Genomic DNA, 19,813 nt, shown 5'->3' with positions numbered 1-19,813 from the left:
CGACCAAAATGGCGCCGTCGGGGGGGGTTTCCCTTCCTTCCAACTCAGGGCTCACAATCCTGCGCTTGGGGACCACGTGACGCCCGGGAGATATCAGTGCCCTCCAGCGCGGTTCTAGAGCCAGGTCCGGGCTGGGAGTATAAGTGCAGCCCAGCAGCCTGCAATAAACTAGTCTGCTCACTGAGCTCAACCCGTCTGGTTGCATGTGTTATTGCAGGAGCAGTGTAGCCGCCGCTACAATTGGTGACCCCAACTCATTCAAATGTCTTTGAACCCATCACGTGCGAGCCTGGGATCAGCGCTATAGCCGTGAAACTGCCTAAATTCTGGGTTCAAGAGCCGGACATCTGGTTCATCCACGTGGAGGCCCAGTTTCACCTCTGCCAGATTTCATCCAACACGACTAAATTCTACCATGTGGTCGCTGCCCTGGACCAGGCCACCGCCAGACGCGTGCTGCACCTTGTTCAGCACCTACCCGCCGAGGACAAGTACAAGACCATCAAGCAAGTGCTTACTGGGTTCCTCGGACTATCCAGACACCAGCGTGTCGCTCGGGTGCTGCACCTCGACGCCCTGGGGTACAGGTCCCAATGGAACTGATGGAAGAGATGCTCGCGCTCATGGGGGAGCACACCAACTGCCCACTTTTCGAGCGCATCTTCCTCGAACATATGCCCGGGGACATCTGCCCGCTGCTGGTTCAGGAGAGCTTTACTGACCCGAGGAAGGTCGCCCAGAAGACCCAAGAGCTATGGCTCGTACGATTCTTGGAAGGCTCAGTGGACCAGCAGGTCACAAAGCATGGGCACGACCTCGCCAAGTCCGCCCCTAGCACTGCGGTAGAGCACCCGGCCCCTGCAGGGGCCCCCATGAGCATAACCAAGGCCACAGCATCTGCTTCAGGCCTCTGCTTCTCGCACCAGCGCTGGGGAGCCAAGGCTCGGATATGTCGTCAGCCCTGCTCGTTCCAGGGAAACGACTAGGCTGGCCGCTGTTAATGGCTACGACAGCTGGCTAAGGACACAGCCTTCTCTACCTGCGGGACTCGGTCAGTGGCCAGCGGTTCCTCGTTGACACTGGAGCCCAGATCAGTGTCATACTGGCCACAGCCATTGAATTCAGGAACTGACCTCGTGGACCTCCCCTCTGTGCGGCCAACGCAATGGCAATCCGGACGTATGGAGACAAGACAGTCCCCTTCCAGATCAGCCAACAGAATTTCGCATGGAGGTTCACCATCTCATCCCTTCCAACTGCCATCCTAGGTGCAGACTTACTCCTCGCACACAGGTTTCTGGTGGACATTTGAGGTAGGCGCCTGGTGGACGCCTCCCGCTCGGAGCAACCGCAGATGGGCATGATCAGCATGCCCAGAGACAAGTTCCAGCAGATCCTGGACGAGTTCCCGACACTCCTCAAGCCACAGTTCTTCGCTGCCTCGCTGCACCATGGGGTGTTCCACCACTTCCCCACCAGGGCCCACCGGTTCACGGCAAGGCACGCAGGCTCCCGCATGACAAGCTCCAGGTAGCAAAGGAGAAGTTTTCGCACCTGTTGGAGCTGGGGATCATTCCATGGGCCTCGCCGCTCCACCAGGTCCTGAAAGCTTCCAACAGCTGGCGTCCCGCGGAGACTATAGACGGCTCAACGAGGCAACCGTTCCTGACAGTTACTCCATCCCTCACATCCATGACTTTATGGCCAACCTGCACGGTGCGAGGGACTTCTCCAAGGTTGACCTGGTGCACAGATATCACCAGATATCCTGAGCACCCTGAGGACATACCCAAGACAGCCATCATCACCCCCTTTGGCCTGTTCGAATTCCTGCGCATGATATTTGGGCTTGAGAATGCCGCTCAGACCTTCCAACGCCTCATGGACTCTCTGGGCAGGGACTTGGATTTCGTCTTTATTTATTTGGATGACATCCTTGTCACCAGCAAAGACCGGGCGCCACACAAGGCCCACATACGTGCCCTTTTCTCCCGGCTGGCCGACTTTGGCCTTACCGTCAACCCAGCCAAGTGCCAGTTCGGTAAAGAGTCCATGCAGTTCCTGGAACATAACATCATTCCACCATCAGGGAGTTCCCACGCCCGAACAGCCTCAAGGGGCTGCAGGAGTTCACGGGTATGGTCAACTTTCACAACCGCTTCGTCCCAGGAGCTGCACGCATCATCCAGCCGCTGTTTGCCCTCATCGCAGCCAAGCACAAGATACTCGCTTGGAACCCAGAAGCCTGCACAGCATTTGAGGTCACCAAGAACGCCCTCATGAAGGCCGCCATGCTCGCCCACCCGCACCCCAACCCGCATATCGCACTCTCTGTCGATGCCTTTGCCACATCCGTCAGTGCCATCCTGGAGCAGCAGGTGAATGGGCATTGGAAGCCGCTGGCATTCTTCAGCCACCTGCTCCGCCCACCGGAACGCAAGTATAGTGCCTTCGACTGCGAGTTACTGGGCATGTACCTGGCGGTGCGGCATTTCTGCTATTTTTTGGAGGGGAGGACTTTTACCATTTTCACCGACCACAAACCCCTCACCCAGACACTCGTGATGGCAAAGGATCCCTGGTCGGCCCGCCAGCAGCATTACCTCTCCTTCGTGTCGGAGTTTACCACCGACATTCGCAACAAGGCAGGGAAGGACAATGTGGTTGCCGATGCACTCTCGCGACCGGCCATCTGCGCGCTGACGCCCAGCCTCAACTTCGAGCAGCTCATCCAGGACCAGGAAGCTGATGAGGAGATAAGGGCCTTCAAGACCGCCATCACCGGCCTGCGGTTCTGAGACTTCCCAACGCCGAGCAGCAAAGGCACCATCCTGAGCGATGTCTCCTTGGGCACCCCATGGCCAGTGGTTCCGCAGCAGTGGCACAGGCAGGTCTTCCGTCACATCCATGCCCTTTCACATCCATCCATCAGGTCCACGGTCCGGATGGTGGCAGAACGGTTCATATGGCATGGGCTGCGGAAGCAGATCGCGGGCTGGGCCAGAACATGCACCCATTGTCAGATGTCCAAGGTGCACAGGCATACCAGGAGTTCGGAGTTCGAGCACATCTGGGAACGGTTCAGGCACTTTCACGTGGAAATTGTCGGGCCCTTACCCATTTTCTGGGGCAACCGTTACCTGTTTACAGTGGTGGACCGCACCACTCGCTGGCCCGAGCTGATCCCGATGCCAGACGCCTCCACCGATTCCTGCTCCTAAGCCCTGTTGCATGGTTGGGTCGCCCGGTTTGGCATCCCAACTCACTTCACCAGCGATCAGGGTGCCAAGTTCACATCTGCGCTCTGGGCACAGCTCACCAACAGGTTGGGATACAGCAACACCGCACCACGGCCTACCACCTGCAGGCCAATGGACTGTTCGAACGTCTGCACCACCACATTAAGTTGGCGCTCTTGGCCCACCTCACCAGTCCCAACTGGATGGACGAACTGCCTTGGGTGCTCCTGGGCATTTACTCCACTCCCAAGGAAGATCTGCAGGCGTCATCACCTGAGCTGGTCTACGGTATGCCGCTGGCACAACCTGGTGAGTTCGTCAACGCACTTCACAATCCCCAGCGGTCGCCGCATAAACTACTTCCTCACCTCAGGGCACGCTTGGACTCCTTCAAACTCCAACTGCCACCCAGGCATGGCAGCTGCCCGACTCACGATCCTGGCGAGCTGCTTTCCGCAGAGTTCGTTTTTATTCAGCACAGCCCAACTGTGGCACCCCTGCACCGACAGTACGAGGGGCCATACAGGGTTATACGGTGTTACGGCTCGACATTCACGCTGGACTTGGCGGCAGGCATGTGCTGTTTACCATGGACAGGCTGAAGCCAGCGCCCCTCGATCCCACTGAGACCGTGGTCGTTGCCCATCCCAAGAAGCATAGCCGCCCGGCAAAAAAGGACCTTGGCGCCGGTTCGGGGGGGGGGGGCGGCTGTGTGGCGGCTCACCACAAGGCAGGCGAACCAGCCCCGCTTGTTAGCCACGCAGCGGAGCAGCCGGCCAAAATGGCGTCGTCGGGGGTCAGTTCGGGGCTCAGAAACCTGCGCTTGGGGACCACGTGGCGCCTGGATGACGGCAACGCCCTCCAATGCGGTTCTCAGCCAAGTCCGGGCTGGGAGTATAAGTGCAGCCCATCAGCCTGAAATCAACTAGTCTGCTCACTGAGCTCAACCCGTCTGGTTGCGTGTATAATTGCAGGAACAGTGTAGCTGCCGCTACACTACCACAATTTTTTTCAATGCATTTCCTGATTCATGCAGATAGATGTGACACAGTTTTCTATGAAATACCCCAACCCCCTCACTCCCCATGCAGTAATTATTATCTGCTATTCTTCTATTCTTTAGCTCTTAAGGGGTACATGATGATCTTTATGCCTGTCAGCTGTGGAAAGTTTTTAGGTGTTCCTCCCAGTTCAATGTTTTAAATGTGATATTTTTTGTGAGTTCATTTGGATTATTTTCCAAATAGAGCTTTATAAAGGTTATTAAGGTTTTTAAATCTAAAATCAATTCTTACAACAGCTGGAACTTCATTTTTCACCCATTTGATTTAATATGTGTAGTAATGTTCAATTAGCAATGAAGTATATCGCAATACAAATTATATCGCTGTTCAAATTATTGTTGCTATAATAGTGCAGGCTCTTCACTTGGAGCCAATGTTCCTTTCTTTTACTTTAGTCATTTTGTTTTTTATTCAAAATTTATGTCAATGGTTTTTGCTTCTGTCGTCTCTTGTTGAGAATTACATGGCCCAATTTAAACTGAAGTACTCCAGAGTAAGACTCGCTATTAAGATATTTGATCAGAGGTTAACTTCAAAGTAGTACACTAGCAGTAGCTTTCTTGATTATGGCCAATAAATTAAAGATGTATTTCCATCCCATTGCACATTAAGATGTCAGTCTGAACTGTTGCTAATATTTAAGTCATATTGTAACACAAGGATGTTTAACACCAACCTGTACTAAACCAAGATCTTTGATCACCATTCTGCTCCCAACTACCCACAACACAAAGATGAGATATCATTTCAAGAAAACTAATATCACAATCAACTGAATTATTTTAGAGCACCTTTCCTATTATTTGTGTTTATTCATTTTACAATTTTATATATATATATATATATATATATATATTATATATATATATATATGACAAATGCTTCTTTGAATTTTTCAACTAAGAAAATTCCTCCTCTAATTTGAGATTGTTTTTGTTTCTGAAGTTGCTTGCTCCAGGTTTATACTTTCTCATTACTTGGTCAAACCCTTGATCACTGAAGTAAATTCTCAGATTGCATCTTATACATGAACAAAATAATACTATTGGTGAACATTTTGTTAATATTTTTAACTGAGACTTTACTTATGGAAGCAATTTTTAAATGTAAAGAATGAAAGATATAAACATTTGCACATTGTGTATTGGCTAAGAATATATTAAAATCATTACATGTATTTTAATTTAATTACAATGTTTAAGTGCCTGGGTGGTTCATTGAAGTGGCGGTTTATTTGTTTTAATTTTGAGATTCAGCCAACCTTTATTTTCTATGAATTGCTCCTGTTGTGTGGCTATGTGTTTACAATGGATTTTACTCTACTTTCAGATCTTAAACGTGAGTGCCATTGTCCTTGCAAATCTCTGTGTTTCCTATATAATGACCAGTCAAAATGAGGAGGTGAGGAAACTGTACATTGATGGGTGATCTATGGAATAATAGAATGTTTGCCATATAGTATGAATAGAACTATTTTAAATGGCTACTTCTTAACTTGCCATCATGTGGGCGCGTGCATACACACAAAGTTTTCTCCTTCCCTTAATGGTCAAATTGAGTTTTGCAATGCAACTTTGCAAACCAGCCGCACAATTTCCAAAGCAACGCTTTAATAAGTTGGCAATGTTCATATGATGTTCCATAAATACTGTGGATATTGCTCAGGTCTGATGTGCCCTGTAGAATTTTAATCTCTGACCAGTATCTCTCCCCATAAATGCTACTTGACCTGCTGGGTTTTCCCAGGATTTTTATTTATTTCACATTTCCAGCAACTTTTGTGTTCTGTATCTCACCATTTTTGCATACCTTTTCTCTATTTACACCTCCTCTTCGGAGATTAGCAAGCCCTAAACAAGCCTATTCAAACTCTCTCAGTTGACACCAGACTGTACCATCCATATTTTCCTGATTTTTGCTCTATCAAAGACACTATCGTTTCCCATTCATGACCAAAAATGTTGATTCTGTTTCTCTCCAACATATCTGCCTGACCTTTTGAGTATTTCCAGCATTTGTAACAAATGCAAATTGGTGAATATTTCATCTGTAAAATAGTGAAAATTACCATTACCAGTTCTAATTACTAGGTAATGATGAACATAAAACTGAGCAATGCTAATGGGTGATATTCTGTAAAATTGTGTTTTAATACTTATTTTCTATGTACTTCCATATTGTAACATTTATGTTGTTCTAATATCTATTTGAAATTCACTTCAATTTTATTTTAATTCATTCCTTTTTAACAAATATTTTTCAGTGACAGTTTGACTAATATGGGATTTTGTATCTCCATTGACAGGCAGAAGAATTGATGAGGAAAATTGAAAAGGAAGAGGAGCAACTGGCATATGATGACCCCGATAAAAAAAATTATCATCTCTGCATTGTTAATCTTGTAATAGGGTAGGTAATAGCTCATTCGATATTGACAGATTAAATACAAGAGTTACATAATTAGATTTACAGTGTAAATAGAGGTCTGCATCCCAAAAGGAATAACTAATACATTAGATCTGTGATAATCCACTAATTGTTTAGAAATCCCAATAGTTCAGCATTTGACTCACCAAGTGAGGTTTTCTGTAATTCCTTTAAACATGCCAGGGGCTCGTTTTCTGCACTCTTTAAACTTACCTGGTTCACTGAAGAATGTATTGTACTGTTCTGTGGTTGTTTGAAAGAAAGTGAATTCAAACTGCTTTGAGATTATGAGGCTCAAAATTCAATAGTCCAAAATATCTGCCCGTCCAGCACAGGCATAATTCCAAGATGCTGAACTATTGGGCTTCTAACGTGCGGTGGACTGAATGGTGAGATTGCTATGGGGTTTTAAATGAATTTTGGTGGGCCCTTGATAGGTGAATGCTCACTCTTATCAGGCTAGTTGATTTTCTTAGGAAAAGTAACTGAGGTTGGTGTGGTGCTTGAATAATGAGTGAATTCATGGTATGTTCAGAAAATTGTTTCAGGCCACATTAGCCAATGGCGTTTGTCTACATTAAACCTTGATAAGTGGTAGTGAATCAAAGGGTACAAAAAAGGCTGCTTTAGATTTTTCATGGGCATTTGTTGTTTACTGACATGGCCTTTGTCCACTCAAAACCAAATTCTAAAGCAAGTTCTCCAAAGTATCTTCAATATATTGAGACAAAAAGTGATTAAAAAAACACCCATCTTAACTTCTGCTGATAATGCTTTATAATTTTTATACAGAGTTTTAACTTTCATAATTTTCTCAGGACTTTGTACTGTGCTAAAGGAAATTATGAATTTGGAATTTCAAGAGTAATAAAGAGCTTGGAACCATACAACAAAAAGGTAAGAAAAAACAAAGATACCACAAAAAAAAGAGTAGGCTACCAGGCCCCACAAGCCTTCCTCTAGCTGATCTCAGTCATATGCCAGTTCTCCAGAGCCCTTCATTCACCAATCTTTCAGAAATGTACGTACTTCCACTTTAAGCTCTTCAAATGACCTGACCTCCACAACTCTCTGGGGTACAGAATTCAAAAAATACATTTCTAAGCACCTATTTTAATGGCCAATCTATTAACATAAACAGATCCCTCTTTCAAAACAGGGAATACATTTGACCATCCACCCTGTCATGCCTCCTCAGAATCTTGTATGTCTCTGTAATGTCATCCCTCATTCTTCTGAACTACAAACAGGACAGTGCCTTCAACCTGCTAATCCTCACTTGATGTGCCTTTTTTTTTTTAAATCAATCTTTATTGGACTGTCTTCAGTGCAGTTAAATGCTTTTCTAGGTTATAATACTGTATTCAAGGTGTGGTGCAACAAGGTGTAACAAAACCTTCCTATTTCTAAACTCCAAACCCTTTGAATAAAAGCCAATAGTTTCTACTTACTGCTGCTGTTTGGCAACATTTTGTGATCCATGCACCATATCACCTGGAGCCCTCTATACTTCATCCATTTACAACTTCTCTATTGAAATAATGATTTGCCTTTTGATTCCAGCCATCAACGTGCATGGCCTCTTACTTCCCCTCAGAGAATTCTTTACCAAGATTTACCCATTCATTCCATCTTTCCATATACCTCTATAGAGTTACAACCTGCTTTTAAGTCTTAGCAAACATGAATGCCTTACATTTAGCCTCTTCATTTTTGAAATCATTTATATAAATAGTAATAAATAAGGGCTAAGAACTCCTGCTTGGTGTTCTCCACTAGTTAAATCCTTCCATCGTGTTAAAGACCCACATAATCCAACTCCCTTTACTTGGCCACTTTTCAATCCATACTAACACTACCTTAAGCACTATGGACCTTAAATATATGCACCAACTTCTTCCATGGCATCTTGTATCAGTGAAGACTGTACAATTTTCTTTGTCATATTAAACAACTTCAGATGGTATTAATAGTCTATAAAGTGATTTAATTGTGAACTTTTTAACAATCAATACTGGCATTCAAATTGATGTTTAAAATCACCGTGTTAAGCCAAGTATTTACAGTATTAGAATTTGCTTACAATGTCCACAAATCACAATGTACTTGGGCAATAAATATTCAGGGATACAACTTGTATCCACTGCTTCTGTAAACCACTTGGAAAGCTTCAGGTTTGCCAGCCATCACTGCAGAAATTACAGAGTAACTTAACACTTTTTTTGTTATGATATTGAAACTGATGAACATTCACTGATTAGAACTTAAAACACACTGAGTTAAATCCTTTTGGTTAGTGTTTTTCACTTCTTGTGGGAACTGTGTTCTGTTAGTGGCATTGACAGTGACAATAATGTTTCTAGGAACAATAGGATCAATTTTAAATCTTCATCCAATAAAATTGAAGGACTGAGAAAGAAACAAGAATAATTGAGGACGATGAATTATAATGGTGTATGGGAACCAAATCAAGAACAGAAAAAGAGATAAAATTGAAGAGAAAAAAGAGCCAAGATAAAATGTTTAAATCCAATTCTTTAACCTCTACAAATATTTTAAGCATGCAAAATAATGCTCAAAAAGTTTAAATCGACTCCTTCATAGCTGGAATTGATCAATTGGATCTCAATTGATTATCCAACATTTAAGAGTGCTTTTGTATTTTTTAAAGCCCCTAATTTTCTGTAGCAAGTTTACTTGTAGAAATCCAACAAATACTTTAGATTAAACAGTAGGGAAAAGGTGAATTGTTATTGGTGAGCTGCATAAATTAACTAAAATTCTGCAGATTTGCAACATTGCTGATTTATAGATTAACACATTGTTATATTGGAAGATTTCACCCAATGCAAATCTGCTATATTAACAGAACATTGGGAAAGCACTCATTTTATCTATGCCAGCATGCATATTGTATTTGTAATTAATTATGTGAAGTATACTCCGATTTGGCAAAAACCTAATCAGAATTTCTTTGTGAGGGATTAAATTAAGTTCATGTGATCAACTAGCAGTTCATTGCCTGTTCTTGTCAATTCTTGTGTCATTTCTTCCTGTGCACCTGACAATTTCAGGTGTAATATTGTTGACAGTTAGTGGCCTTGCAGGTCATTCTATGTTCTGTTTGAATTTGGGGACAGGGAGCTATTTCATTAAAGCTTGCATCAGAAGAAAAATAAAGTTTTTTTTAAATTTGACAATTATTGACAAATGTAGAAAGTAAATATTAATATATCTTAATGAAATTGACTCCCAAACTTTTAAAGTTCACTTTTTTCATTTCCAGCTTGGAACAGATACTTGGTATTATGCCAAACGGTGCTTCTTGTCTTTACTGGAAAATATGGCAAAACACATGATTATGCCAAGGGATACAGTTATCCAGGAATGTATTCAGTTCCTTGAACACTGTGAAAGTAAGTACTTGAAATATTGTTTAAAATCTAAAATACACAAACCAGAAAATTAACAAAATATATAATTTTGAAAATTCTTTATATTAAAGAAATGCATTTTTAAACAGGTTGGGGACTAAATTTTCTCCGAAATAACTTAATAGACAAGAAGTCTAAGTGAGAATATATTTTTATAAAGATCAAAATGACAGATCTGATTAACCAATTATCACTGCACATGACCTGTTCAATTGATAAGAGAGCAGATAATTTTGTCCTAAAGCCTTTTACTGAAACCATAGGTGATCTCCAGCTGAATTCCTCCACCCTCCCTTTCCCCACATCCCTTAAAAGTCAACAAAGAAAATCTGTCAGAGCTAAAATGACCATTTGACCTGATATCAATAACTGTTCCACCAACTCTGCATGTGGAACTTAGTTCCTGATAAATCTGATTTCAATATTTAATTTAGTCCTCAGTCCTCGTTTCTCTATTAATTTAGTTCTCCATGAATACAATAGGTGGAATAATCATTCCTCAAAATGTACCTATTGGAATCCAAGAACCAATTAGAGGAAAGGATACACTCCCTTCAAAGTCAAAATGGTATGATGATCAAACTTAAAAGCCAGCTTTCTTTATTCTTTTGATTATTTTCAAAAACTGCCCAAAACAATTTAATGATTACATACATGTATCTGAGTTGCTTTGTAATACAAAAACTGATTTCATTTTCATGTATTGAAATATATTTGCAACACTTTTACTCATTTTTTTCCTGTGAACATTTCTTTGCAACTTAATCTTCCATGCTCACAAACACGTCTTTCTGTTGGAAAGCTTGATTGAATTGTTTACTAACCATCATCGTAGACACATCAGCAATGAGGAAGAGTATAGGAGGGAGATAGATCGACTAGTTGAAAAGTGTCACAACAACATTGCACTTAATGTTAGCAAAACCAAGCAGCTGATTGTGGACTTCAGGAGGAGATCAGGATTACACGAACCAGCCCTCATCTGGGGTGGGGGAGAGGGGTGTGGTGAACAGTAGAGAAGGTCAAGAACTTCAAATTCCCAGGTGTCAATATCTGAGTATCTGTCCTGGGGCCTCCATGTCGATACAATCAGGAAGAGGGCTCACCAGTGATTATACTTAATGAGGAGTTTGAGAAGATTTGGTAAGTCACCAGAGAATAGAAAATTTGTACAGCTGAACCGTGGAGAGCATTTTTTCTGGTTACATCACTGTCTGGAATTAATATGTCAATGCATAAGACAGGAAAAAAACTCCAGAGTTGTTAACTTGGCTAGTGACATTGTGGGCACCAAAATTCACTCTATCCAGGACATCTACAAGAGGCAATATCTTAAGAAACCAGCTTCTATCCTCAAGAACCCCCACACGCAGGCCACGCCCTCTTCACTCTGCTACCATAGGGAAAAAGGTACAGGAGCCTGAGCACGAGCATCCAGTGGCACAAGTACAGCTTCCCCGCTGCCGTCAGATTCCTGAATGGACAAATGAACCACAGACACTGCTTCAATTTGTCCTATTTTTCTTGCACCATTTATTTATTTTGAAATGTCATTTATAGCAATATTTGCTGCAAAACAATACATTTTGTGACTGTACATGACAACAAATTCTGATTCTTATAACAAAAAATGGTTAATTGTTTTTTGCCCCAGTACAGAATATTGTGGGTTACCACAAACTACATTCTTTCATTGAGAGGACCCATGTCGTACTCTTTTGCTCATGATGCAGATGGAGACAATTCACACTATAGAGTCTGTGTGGGCTCTTTGAGCAATTCCTGCAACACCTATCAAGAACCCTTGTGTAGGCAGCACTGCAGCTTGGATTCAAACTCGGGTCACTGGGCCTAAAAGGTGGTAGCACCATCAGCTGCTCCACTAAGCAATTGTCCACCAATTCTACTTTCTCCTTCATACCACTGTTTGCCATCATTTCAATGCTCAGAATTGTACTAAAGACAAAGAGAGAAAACTTGCTCTATCAACCCTCACTTGATGGAACTGCAAATTAGGACATCTAAATAACTATTCCAGAATTCGACAATCTTCTACCATTTGAATGACATGCTACAATATTTTTTCTGCTAAGATGGGCAATTTTGCATTTTCCCCCACATCATTTGACACTGGTTTGTAATTTATATTTTTGCAGTTCCCTTATGCTCTCTTTGCAACTTCATTTCCCCCGCATGTGTTTCATCAGCAAATTGGGGCCAAAGTTCCGATACCTGTGGCACACCACATAATCCCTTCCCAACCAGGATAAGTTTTGTTAATGCCAAAACTTTTTCTTGATATCCAGGCAATCATCTATCCATGCCAATGTGTTACCATCTCCAAGACAAGCTTTTATTTTCCACAAAAAGCTTTGACATTTCACTGATTTAAATTCCCTATGGAAATCTAAGCATTGTACATCCAGTTGTTCCCCTTCATCCATAATTACTCAATAAATTGGTCAAACAAATTTCCCTTTATTGAAATTTATCTGATTACCTTCAATTTATCTGAAGGACCTGCTATAACATCTTAAATAACCACCAACATTTCCACTATAAGAGGTGTTAAGCCAACTGATATGCAGTCTCTTGCATTTTGCTCCTTTGGAAAATTAAAAGCAATACATCTAGTTTCTTACTCGACTTTTTAAAAGCTTTAGGACAAAATTCACCGAGTCCCAAGGACTTGTCACCCACAGCTCCATCAGTTTTCTCGCACCATTTCCCCAATGGGTGGACACTATGAAACACATACATCTTATTCTCACCATTTACTTTGAGCCGCTGAAAGGTTGCATTTTGATACAAAATGTTCACAGGAACCTTGCATACTGAATATTATAATCTTGAAAGGAATGCAATAAAAAGGCATCTGTGAATAATTGTGCACAAATTATGAAATTAGAAATAGTCATAGGGTACAATAACTAGAAACTTATGTTTGCGTGCCTGAGATTTAAGAATATTCTGAATCAATCAGGGATGCTTGGGCTGTCCCCTAAGCAATGAAAGTGAAGAGGACAAAATAAAAATGATAGAACATAGAGATCTAAAGCATAGTACGGCCCTTCGGCCCACATGTTGTGCCAATCTAATAACCTACTCGACAAACTGCCTAGAATTTCCCTATTTTTCTCAGTTCCATGCACCCATCTACTAGTCTCTTTAAAAAATCCTACTTTACCTGCCTCCACCACATTTGCCAGCAGCCCATTCCATTCACCCACCTCTATGTGGAAAAACTTGCCTCTTGCATTTTTTTTGTACATTCACAAGCATCTTAAAACTATGCCTCCTTGTGTTAGCCATTTCAGCTCTGGGATAAAACCTCTCGCCATCCACACAATCAATGCCTCTCATCATCAGACACCTTTATCAGGTCACCCCTCATCCTGTCACTTCAAGACCAAGTTCACTCAACCCATCTTCATAAATAAGATTCGCCCATCCAGGCAGAATCCTTGCAAATCTCCTCTGCACCCTCTCTGTTGCATCCACATTCTTCCTGTAGTGAGGTCACCAGAACTGAACACAGTATTCCAAGAGGGGTCCAACTAAGGTCTTGGATAGCTGCAATAACCTGCAGTTAATGAAGGCCAACTACACATGCTTCCAGGAGATAGAATTAGGTCACAGATTTAACATTAATGTTGAACAAACCAAAATAGATAGAAGGAAATACCTCTTCACACAAGATAAAGATTCATGAGTTATTTTTAAAGGGGAACCAATTGTGGGGAAGTGAGGCAGTGGATCAGTCTTTGAAAGAACAGGAGCATTTTTTCTTGTATCGTCCACTTGGTTCCTTTCCTTCATTGATTATAGTTTTCAAGGGGCAGCTGTATTTTGTCTTCAACTAAAACTCGATTATTTTATTATATAATAAAACAGAAAATGTGATATTACCTGAAATAAGGCAAACAAAAATTTACTATCAGCAGAGATTGGCCAGCACTCCTTACAGCCAGAGAGAAGCAAAACCCCCTCCAGAATCACCAAATGCCCATTGAATCATCTCCAGTGCTCCTTCAGCCTCTGCAGCCATACAACTTTCAGTCCAAACCCCCATCAGCCCATGCTCCAGAAGCAACACAATCAGGAAGCTTCCGGCACCCCCTCGCATCACAGTTCCCACACCTGATACCCTTCAGCCACTCTCCGGCAGTCTGCCGTTAGGTGTGAGTACTTTGATTATAGGTGCCAGCAGCCCACAGCTTACGTAGGTTCCTCACCTCAAGTCACCAACAGCCCGGCGCCTGTGTATTCTTCAGCCTCAGAGTCCCTCACTGGTCCACCACCATAGGTCATCTCCTCTGCTTCTTCTCAAACCTAAAAGGTTTCTGGTGCCCTGCACCAATGCTCTGCTTCCCTGGAGTCCACAGCCCCTTTGGGGTGCTGCCGTTCTTAGGTGTTGCCATCTCAAGCCCAGACCCCACAGTCACATGATTTTAAAATAAGTTACCATTGACTCCTTTAATAGGCTATTTAAAGCCTATGGCAGTTGGACTGGGCAGCTGGACCCGCAGGGAGTGCTGAGACTTCACTCCCTGCTCTGCAAGTCTACACTAGCACTGCCATTTTTTTTCCTATTTCAGCACTTAACCTGTGCCTTCCATTATGATGTCACCTGAGAGAACTTCCTTCATTCGCGTCATTGTTCTCTCATTATCTGAATAGCTTTAAATGCTCTTTTTCCCATTTTCAAAATCAGATGATATTTGCTGCAATTCAACCCGAGATTTTCCTGCCTCATTTTATTGATCATAGTAGCTTAACTACACAATTGGTTTTCAGGAGTGCAGAGTATTTTTTTTTTAAATATATGCAAAAAGCAAGTACTTAATTGAACCTTCTTTGTTGGTTTACCCAAATAGTTCAGCTGAGTTTACTTTACAGAAGTAAAGACACTCATTTGATTGAATCATTGAGATATCCAAAGCATGTGAAAACCATTATAAACCAGTTTTCTTTCACTATAGTTGTGAAAATATTCTTTTTTTTTATTTCTGACCTATTTAGTTTATGGCAAGAATGTACTGGCAGTGATTGAGCAACCCTTAGAGGAACAAAGACTGCACACAGGGAAGAACACCGTTACATACCAGGCTCGGCTCTTGAAATCACTCATTTATGAGATTATTGGATGGAATAGCTAACAAGTACTTATCCTCTTTAAAATTACTGCTTGTTGGATGTAGTAAACCATTTTATTTTACAATTTTTATCTGGTTCATGAGTTTTTAAACCTTTTTCATTAGAATGTTTAATTTTAGTTTCAGACAATATTGTTTATATTTTGCAAATGCTCCAAATATGTGCTTTGTCTCTCTAGTTATAAAATATTTCTGAAATCTGTCCATATCTTTAAAAAAAAACTCTGGAAAAACCAAAAAGGATTTTATAAACCTTTACTGTCCCATGTATTTCTAGAAGAGTGTGTATAAGATACTTCTATAGCAATTTTTTTTTAAATTTAAAAACTTGTTTCTAAAATCTTATCCTTGCATTTCATATTTTGTTGAATAAAGGGAACAGTAAAAACTACCAATGGTTATGTTGCATCATTTAATTCACATTTGGGTATGGTAACATTTCCACACATCATAGAATGCACTTCCAAGTCATTTTCTAGAGCAAGAGAAAATCCAACATTAAAAACTTTCCATAAAATTCAGCAAGAAATGTTTGAAATAGATAGAAGATAAGATCCGAAGCAAATGAGAAAACAATATTACAAATGATCAACATATTTTAACTGCCACTGAAAAGTTTAAAAACTTGAAGATCCTAGAAATCTGAAATAAAAATGCTGAATAATGTCATCAGGTCAGGGAATGTCTGGAAGAAAACCAGAACAATTCAAGTTGATAAACTATCAGAACTTATTCTGCCATCTAGTCTGCTAGAACTGCAGCATTTTTTTGATAACTATATGACCCAGTAAAATAATAATCCTTTAATCATGAAATTCAATCCTGTAATTATTGTTTTAAATTTAAATTTTTATTTAACTTTAAATTCTATCTATAGACAAAATTAAATGATGAAAATTAATTTTCATTCTTTTACTATAAAACAGCCTGGGCTCTTGAATAATTTTTTTTAATATAAATTGACTTTGTATTCTGTCAGTCAAAAAAGGTGGAAAGTAAAAGCAAAAGGGATTGTTGGAAGTTATTTCATGTTTCATTAGAGTGAAATATTGATGGTAACTATTTTAGTTCAGTCCTTTCAGATGCATAAAATGACCCATCAGATATCCCAGATACACATTTCTTTATAATACAGAAGAAGGCATCTTAGTCCATGGTAGTTGTCAGATTAATTCATTCCTATACTGGCTTCCCTGTAACCCATTTTCTTTCAAGGACCCTCTATTCCCCTACCACCCAGGTGCACCATAGATAGTCATTTAACCTACCAAAGCTTTTGGATCACAGGAGAGGTGAGTGTTAGGCAGTTCAAAAAGAGCAGAGGGCAAAAGGTTAAGCAAAGTGTTAATTTGTGGGAGTGAGTAATTGAGATAGTTGGTAGAGACAAATAAAAGGAGGGATAGCTAAGGAGGAGCAGTCAGTGTGTGAGTAGCCCAGTATAGGAGTGGAACTTAAAGCTTTGGCTCAAGAGGCTGAGGAAGAGCTTACTCCTAGAGAGGTAATACCAGTAAGTTTCTGCAATTAATTTAATTAACCTAGGAATAGGTAATGGAGGCAGTAGTTTGGGCAGTCTAGTGCTCTGTTTTTAGGATGTGGGAAGTCAGGGACAGCACATTTTTTCCTGATGACTACATCTGCAAAAGGTGCATCCAGCTGCAGCTCCTGACAAACTGAGTTAAGGAACTGGAGATGGATGAACTTTGGATCTTGAGGGAGGCAGAGATAGTGACAGACAGGAGTTTCAGAAAGGCAGTCACCCCTAAAAAAAAATCAGAAGATTGTCAGGAGAGGGAATGGGAAGAGGCAGAAAGAGCCTCCTCAACAAGTTTTAGATTCTGGGGGCAGGGGGTGAAAAACAATATCAAATCAAGGTGGTTACGTCTCCAGCACAAAGGCTAGTCTGTGCTCAAGGGAAGGGGAGGAAGAAGGAGAGCAGATAGAAGGTTCTGTGAACAAGATCAAGGCTCCTGGATGGTATGTTGCCTCCCAGGTGCCAGGGTTATTGATGTCCATGATCAAATTCACAGTATTCTGGAGGGGCGAGGAGGAGCAGCTGGATGTTGTAGTCCACATGGGAACCAATGACATAGATAGGAGTAGGGATGAGGTCCTAAAGAGGGAATTAAGGGAGTTAGGAAATAAATTAAAAAGCAGGACCTCAAGGGTGATAATCTCAGGATTGCTGCCTGTGCCACATGCCATAGAGGGTAGGAACAGGAAGATGTGGCAGATGAATGTGTGGCTGAAGAGTTGGTGCCAGGAGCAGAGGTTCAGATTATGTGGATCATTGGGATCTCTTCTCGGGAAGCTCTGACCTGTACAAAAAGGACAGGCTGCACCTGAACTGGAGGGGGACCAATATCCTGGAAGGCAGGTTTGCTAAAACTGTTGGGGAAGGTTTAAACTAGTTTAGCAGGGGGGTGAGAATGTGATTGCAGAAATTAGGGTAGAAGGACAAAAGCATGATGCTCTGCTCTGAGTTGGTGAGGAAGGACAGGCAGGAGACAAAACCTAAATGTAGCCAGTTAGAGGGTTTGAAGTGAGAGTGACCACAGCTCCCTTAGCTTCAACATAGCTATGGAAAAGGATATAAACAATCAAAATGGAAAATGCTTAACTGGGGAAGGGCTAATTGTGAGGGATAATGGCAGGAACTATGGCAGGAACTAGCGAGAATAAATTGGAAACTTTTTTTTTAAAAAGGGTGAAAGCACATAAGTAATGTAAAAGAAGTTTAGGGACCATGTACAGAGTTCAAGATAGGAAAAGATGGGAGGAAAAGGAAACCATGGCTGATGAAATCAGTCAGGCAACTAATCAAGAGAAAGAAGGAAGCATACATTAGATATAAGGAGGAAGGACTCATGAGAAATATGGTAGCCAGGAAGCTCAAGAAAGGACAGAGCTTGAAGTGGGCATGAGAAGGCCTTGGGCTGTAGGATTAAGGAGAACTAAAGGATGATGAGAATGAAGGTGGGGCCACTAAAGGATAAAGGAGGCAACATGTATTTGGAGGTGGAGAAGATTGGGAAGGTCCTCAATTAATACTTTGTCAGTATTCACAAGAGGACCTTGATCATTGTGAGATCAAAATTGAACAGGCTTTGTGCTGAACAATGTGGAGATTAAGGAAGTGTTCGATCTTCTTAAAAACACCAAGATTGATGTCCCCAGGCCCAATCGCAATATTCCCCAGGCTGCTGTGGGAAGCAAGAGAAGAGATAGCTGAGGATCTTTGAATCCTCTTTGGCTGCAGGGGACATGACGGAGGATTGGAGATTGGCAAATTTAGTCCCCCTTGTTTTATAAAAGAAGATAAAAGGGAGAGTCTGGGGAATTAGAGACCAGTGAGTCTGACATCTGTGGTGTGCAAACTAATGGAAAGGATTCTTAATGATAGGATCTACGAGCATTTGGAGAAGTACAGTCTACTCAAGGACAGTTAGTCTGGCTTTGTGAAGGGAAAGTTGTGCCTCACAAGTCTAATTGAGTTTTTTTTTAAGTGGTAACAAAAGAAATTGATAAGGGTAGGGCAGTAGATGTGGTTTACATGGATTTTAGCAAGGCATTTGACAAGGTCCCCTATGAGAAACTCATCCAAAAAATCATGAGGCATGGGATCAGTGGAACCTTGGCTGTATGGATAACAAAATTGGCTTGTAGGAAGAAAAGCAGAGAGTAGCAGTGGAAGGAAAGTATTCTGCCTGGAGGTCAGTGACTAGTGGAGTACTGCATGGATCTATTCTGGGACCCCTAGTGATTTTTATAAGTGACCTAGACGAAAAGATGGAAGAATGGGTCAATAAGTTTGCGGTTAGAGGAATTGTGAATGGAGCTTAAAATTGTCGAAGGTTACGAAGATTATAGACAGGATGCAGGGTTGGGCAGAAAAATAGCAGATGGATTTCAATCTGAATAAGTGTGAAGAGATTCTTTTTGGAAGGACAAACTAGAAGGCTGAGAGGGTTAATGGTAGGTTACTTAAGAGTGTGGATGAACAGAGGGACCTTGGAGTTCAAATCCATACATCCATCAAGGTCACCGCACAGGTTGGTAGGATAGTTAAGGCCTATGATATGCTAGGCTTCATCAATAGGGGGAATTTAATTCAGGAGTAGAGAGGTCATGTTGCAACTCTACAAATCTCTGTTAAGACCACACTAAGAATATTGTGTTCAATTCTGGTCAATAGGAAAGATGTGGAAGCAATGGAGAGGGTGCAGAGGAGATTTACCAGGATGTTCCCTGGATTGGGAAACAAGTCTTCTGAGGCAAGGTTAGCAAAGCTAGGACTTATTTCTTTGGAGTGTAGGATGAGAGGAGACTTGATAGAGGCAGGATCAGCAAACACCAGTGGACACATGTACAAAGTTAAGGGAGAGAAGTTTAGGAGAGACATCAGAATTAAGTTGTTTTACAGAGATGTGGGTGCCTGGAATGCCTTGCCAGGGATGGTGGAGGCATTTAAGAGACATTTAGACAGACACAGACAC

At 41.9% G+C, this 19,813-nt stretch overlaps 1 protein-coding gene across 8 annotated transcripts in view; it reads left to right on the top strand.

Moving 5' to 3' along the window:
• Positions 1-19,813, top strand: part of ift70 (intraflagellar transport 70) — an 80,508-nt gene that overhangs the window by 47,012 nt on the left and 13,683 nt on the right. For 5 of the 8 annotated variants that reach the window (XM_069906790.1, XM_069906785.1, XM_069906788.1 and 2 more), the window contains 5 exons: positions 5,633-5,704; positions 6,609-6,712; positions 7,549-7,627; positions 10,017-10,146; positions 15,187-15,711. In XM_069906790.1, the coding sequence (XP_069762891.1) occupies positions 5,633-5,704; positions 6,609-6,712; positions 7,549-7,627; positions 10,017-10,146; positions 15,187-15,323 (522 nt within the window). In that variant the 3' untranslated portion in view covers positions 15,324-15,711. Of the gene's footprint in view, positions 1-5,632; positions 5,705-6,608; positions 6,713-7,548; positions 7,628-10,016; positions 10,147-10,647; positions 10,733-15,186; positions 15,712-19,813 lie in introns of those variants that run through there. The other 3 variants (XR_011347525.1, XR_011347524.1, XM_069906786.1) reach the window with 2 other exon arrangements.

Source organism: Narcine bancroftii, chromosome 12 (genome assembly GCF_036971445.1).
Source record: "Narcine bancroftii isolate sNarBan1 chromosome 12, sNarBan1.hap1, whole genome shotgun sequence".
Taxonomy (NCBI): domain Eukaryota; kingdom Metazoa; phylum Chordata; class Chondrichthyes; order Torpediniformes; family Narcinidae; genus Narcine; species Narcine bancroftii.
This window is presented reverse-complemented; position numbering and strand designations above follow the sequence as displayed.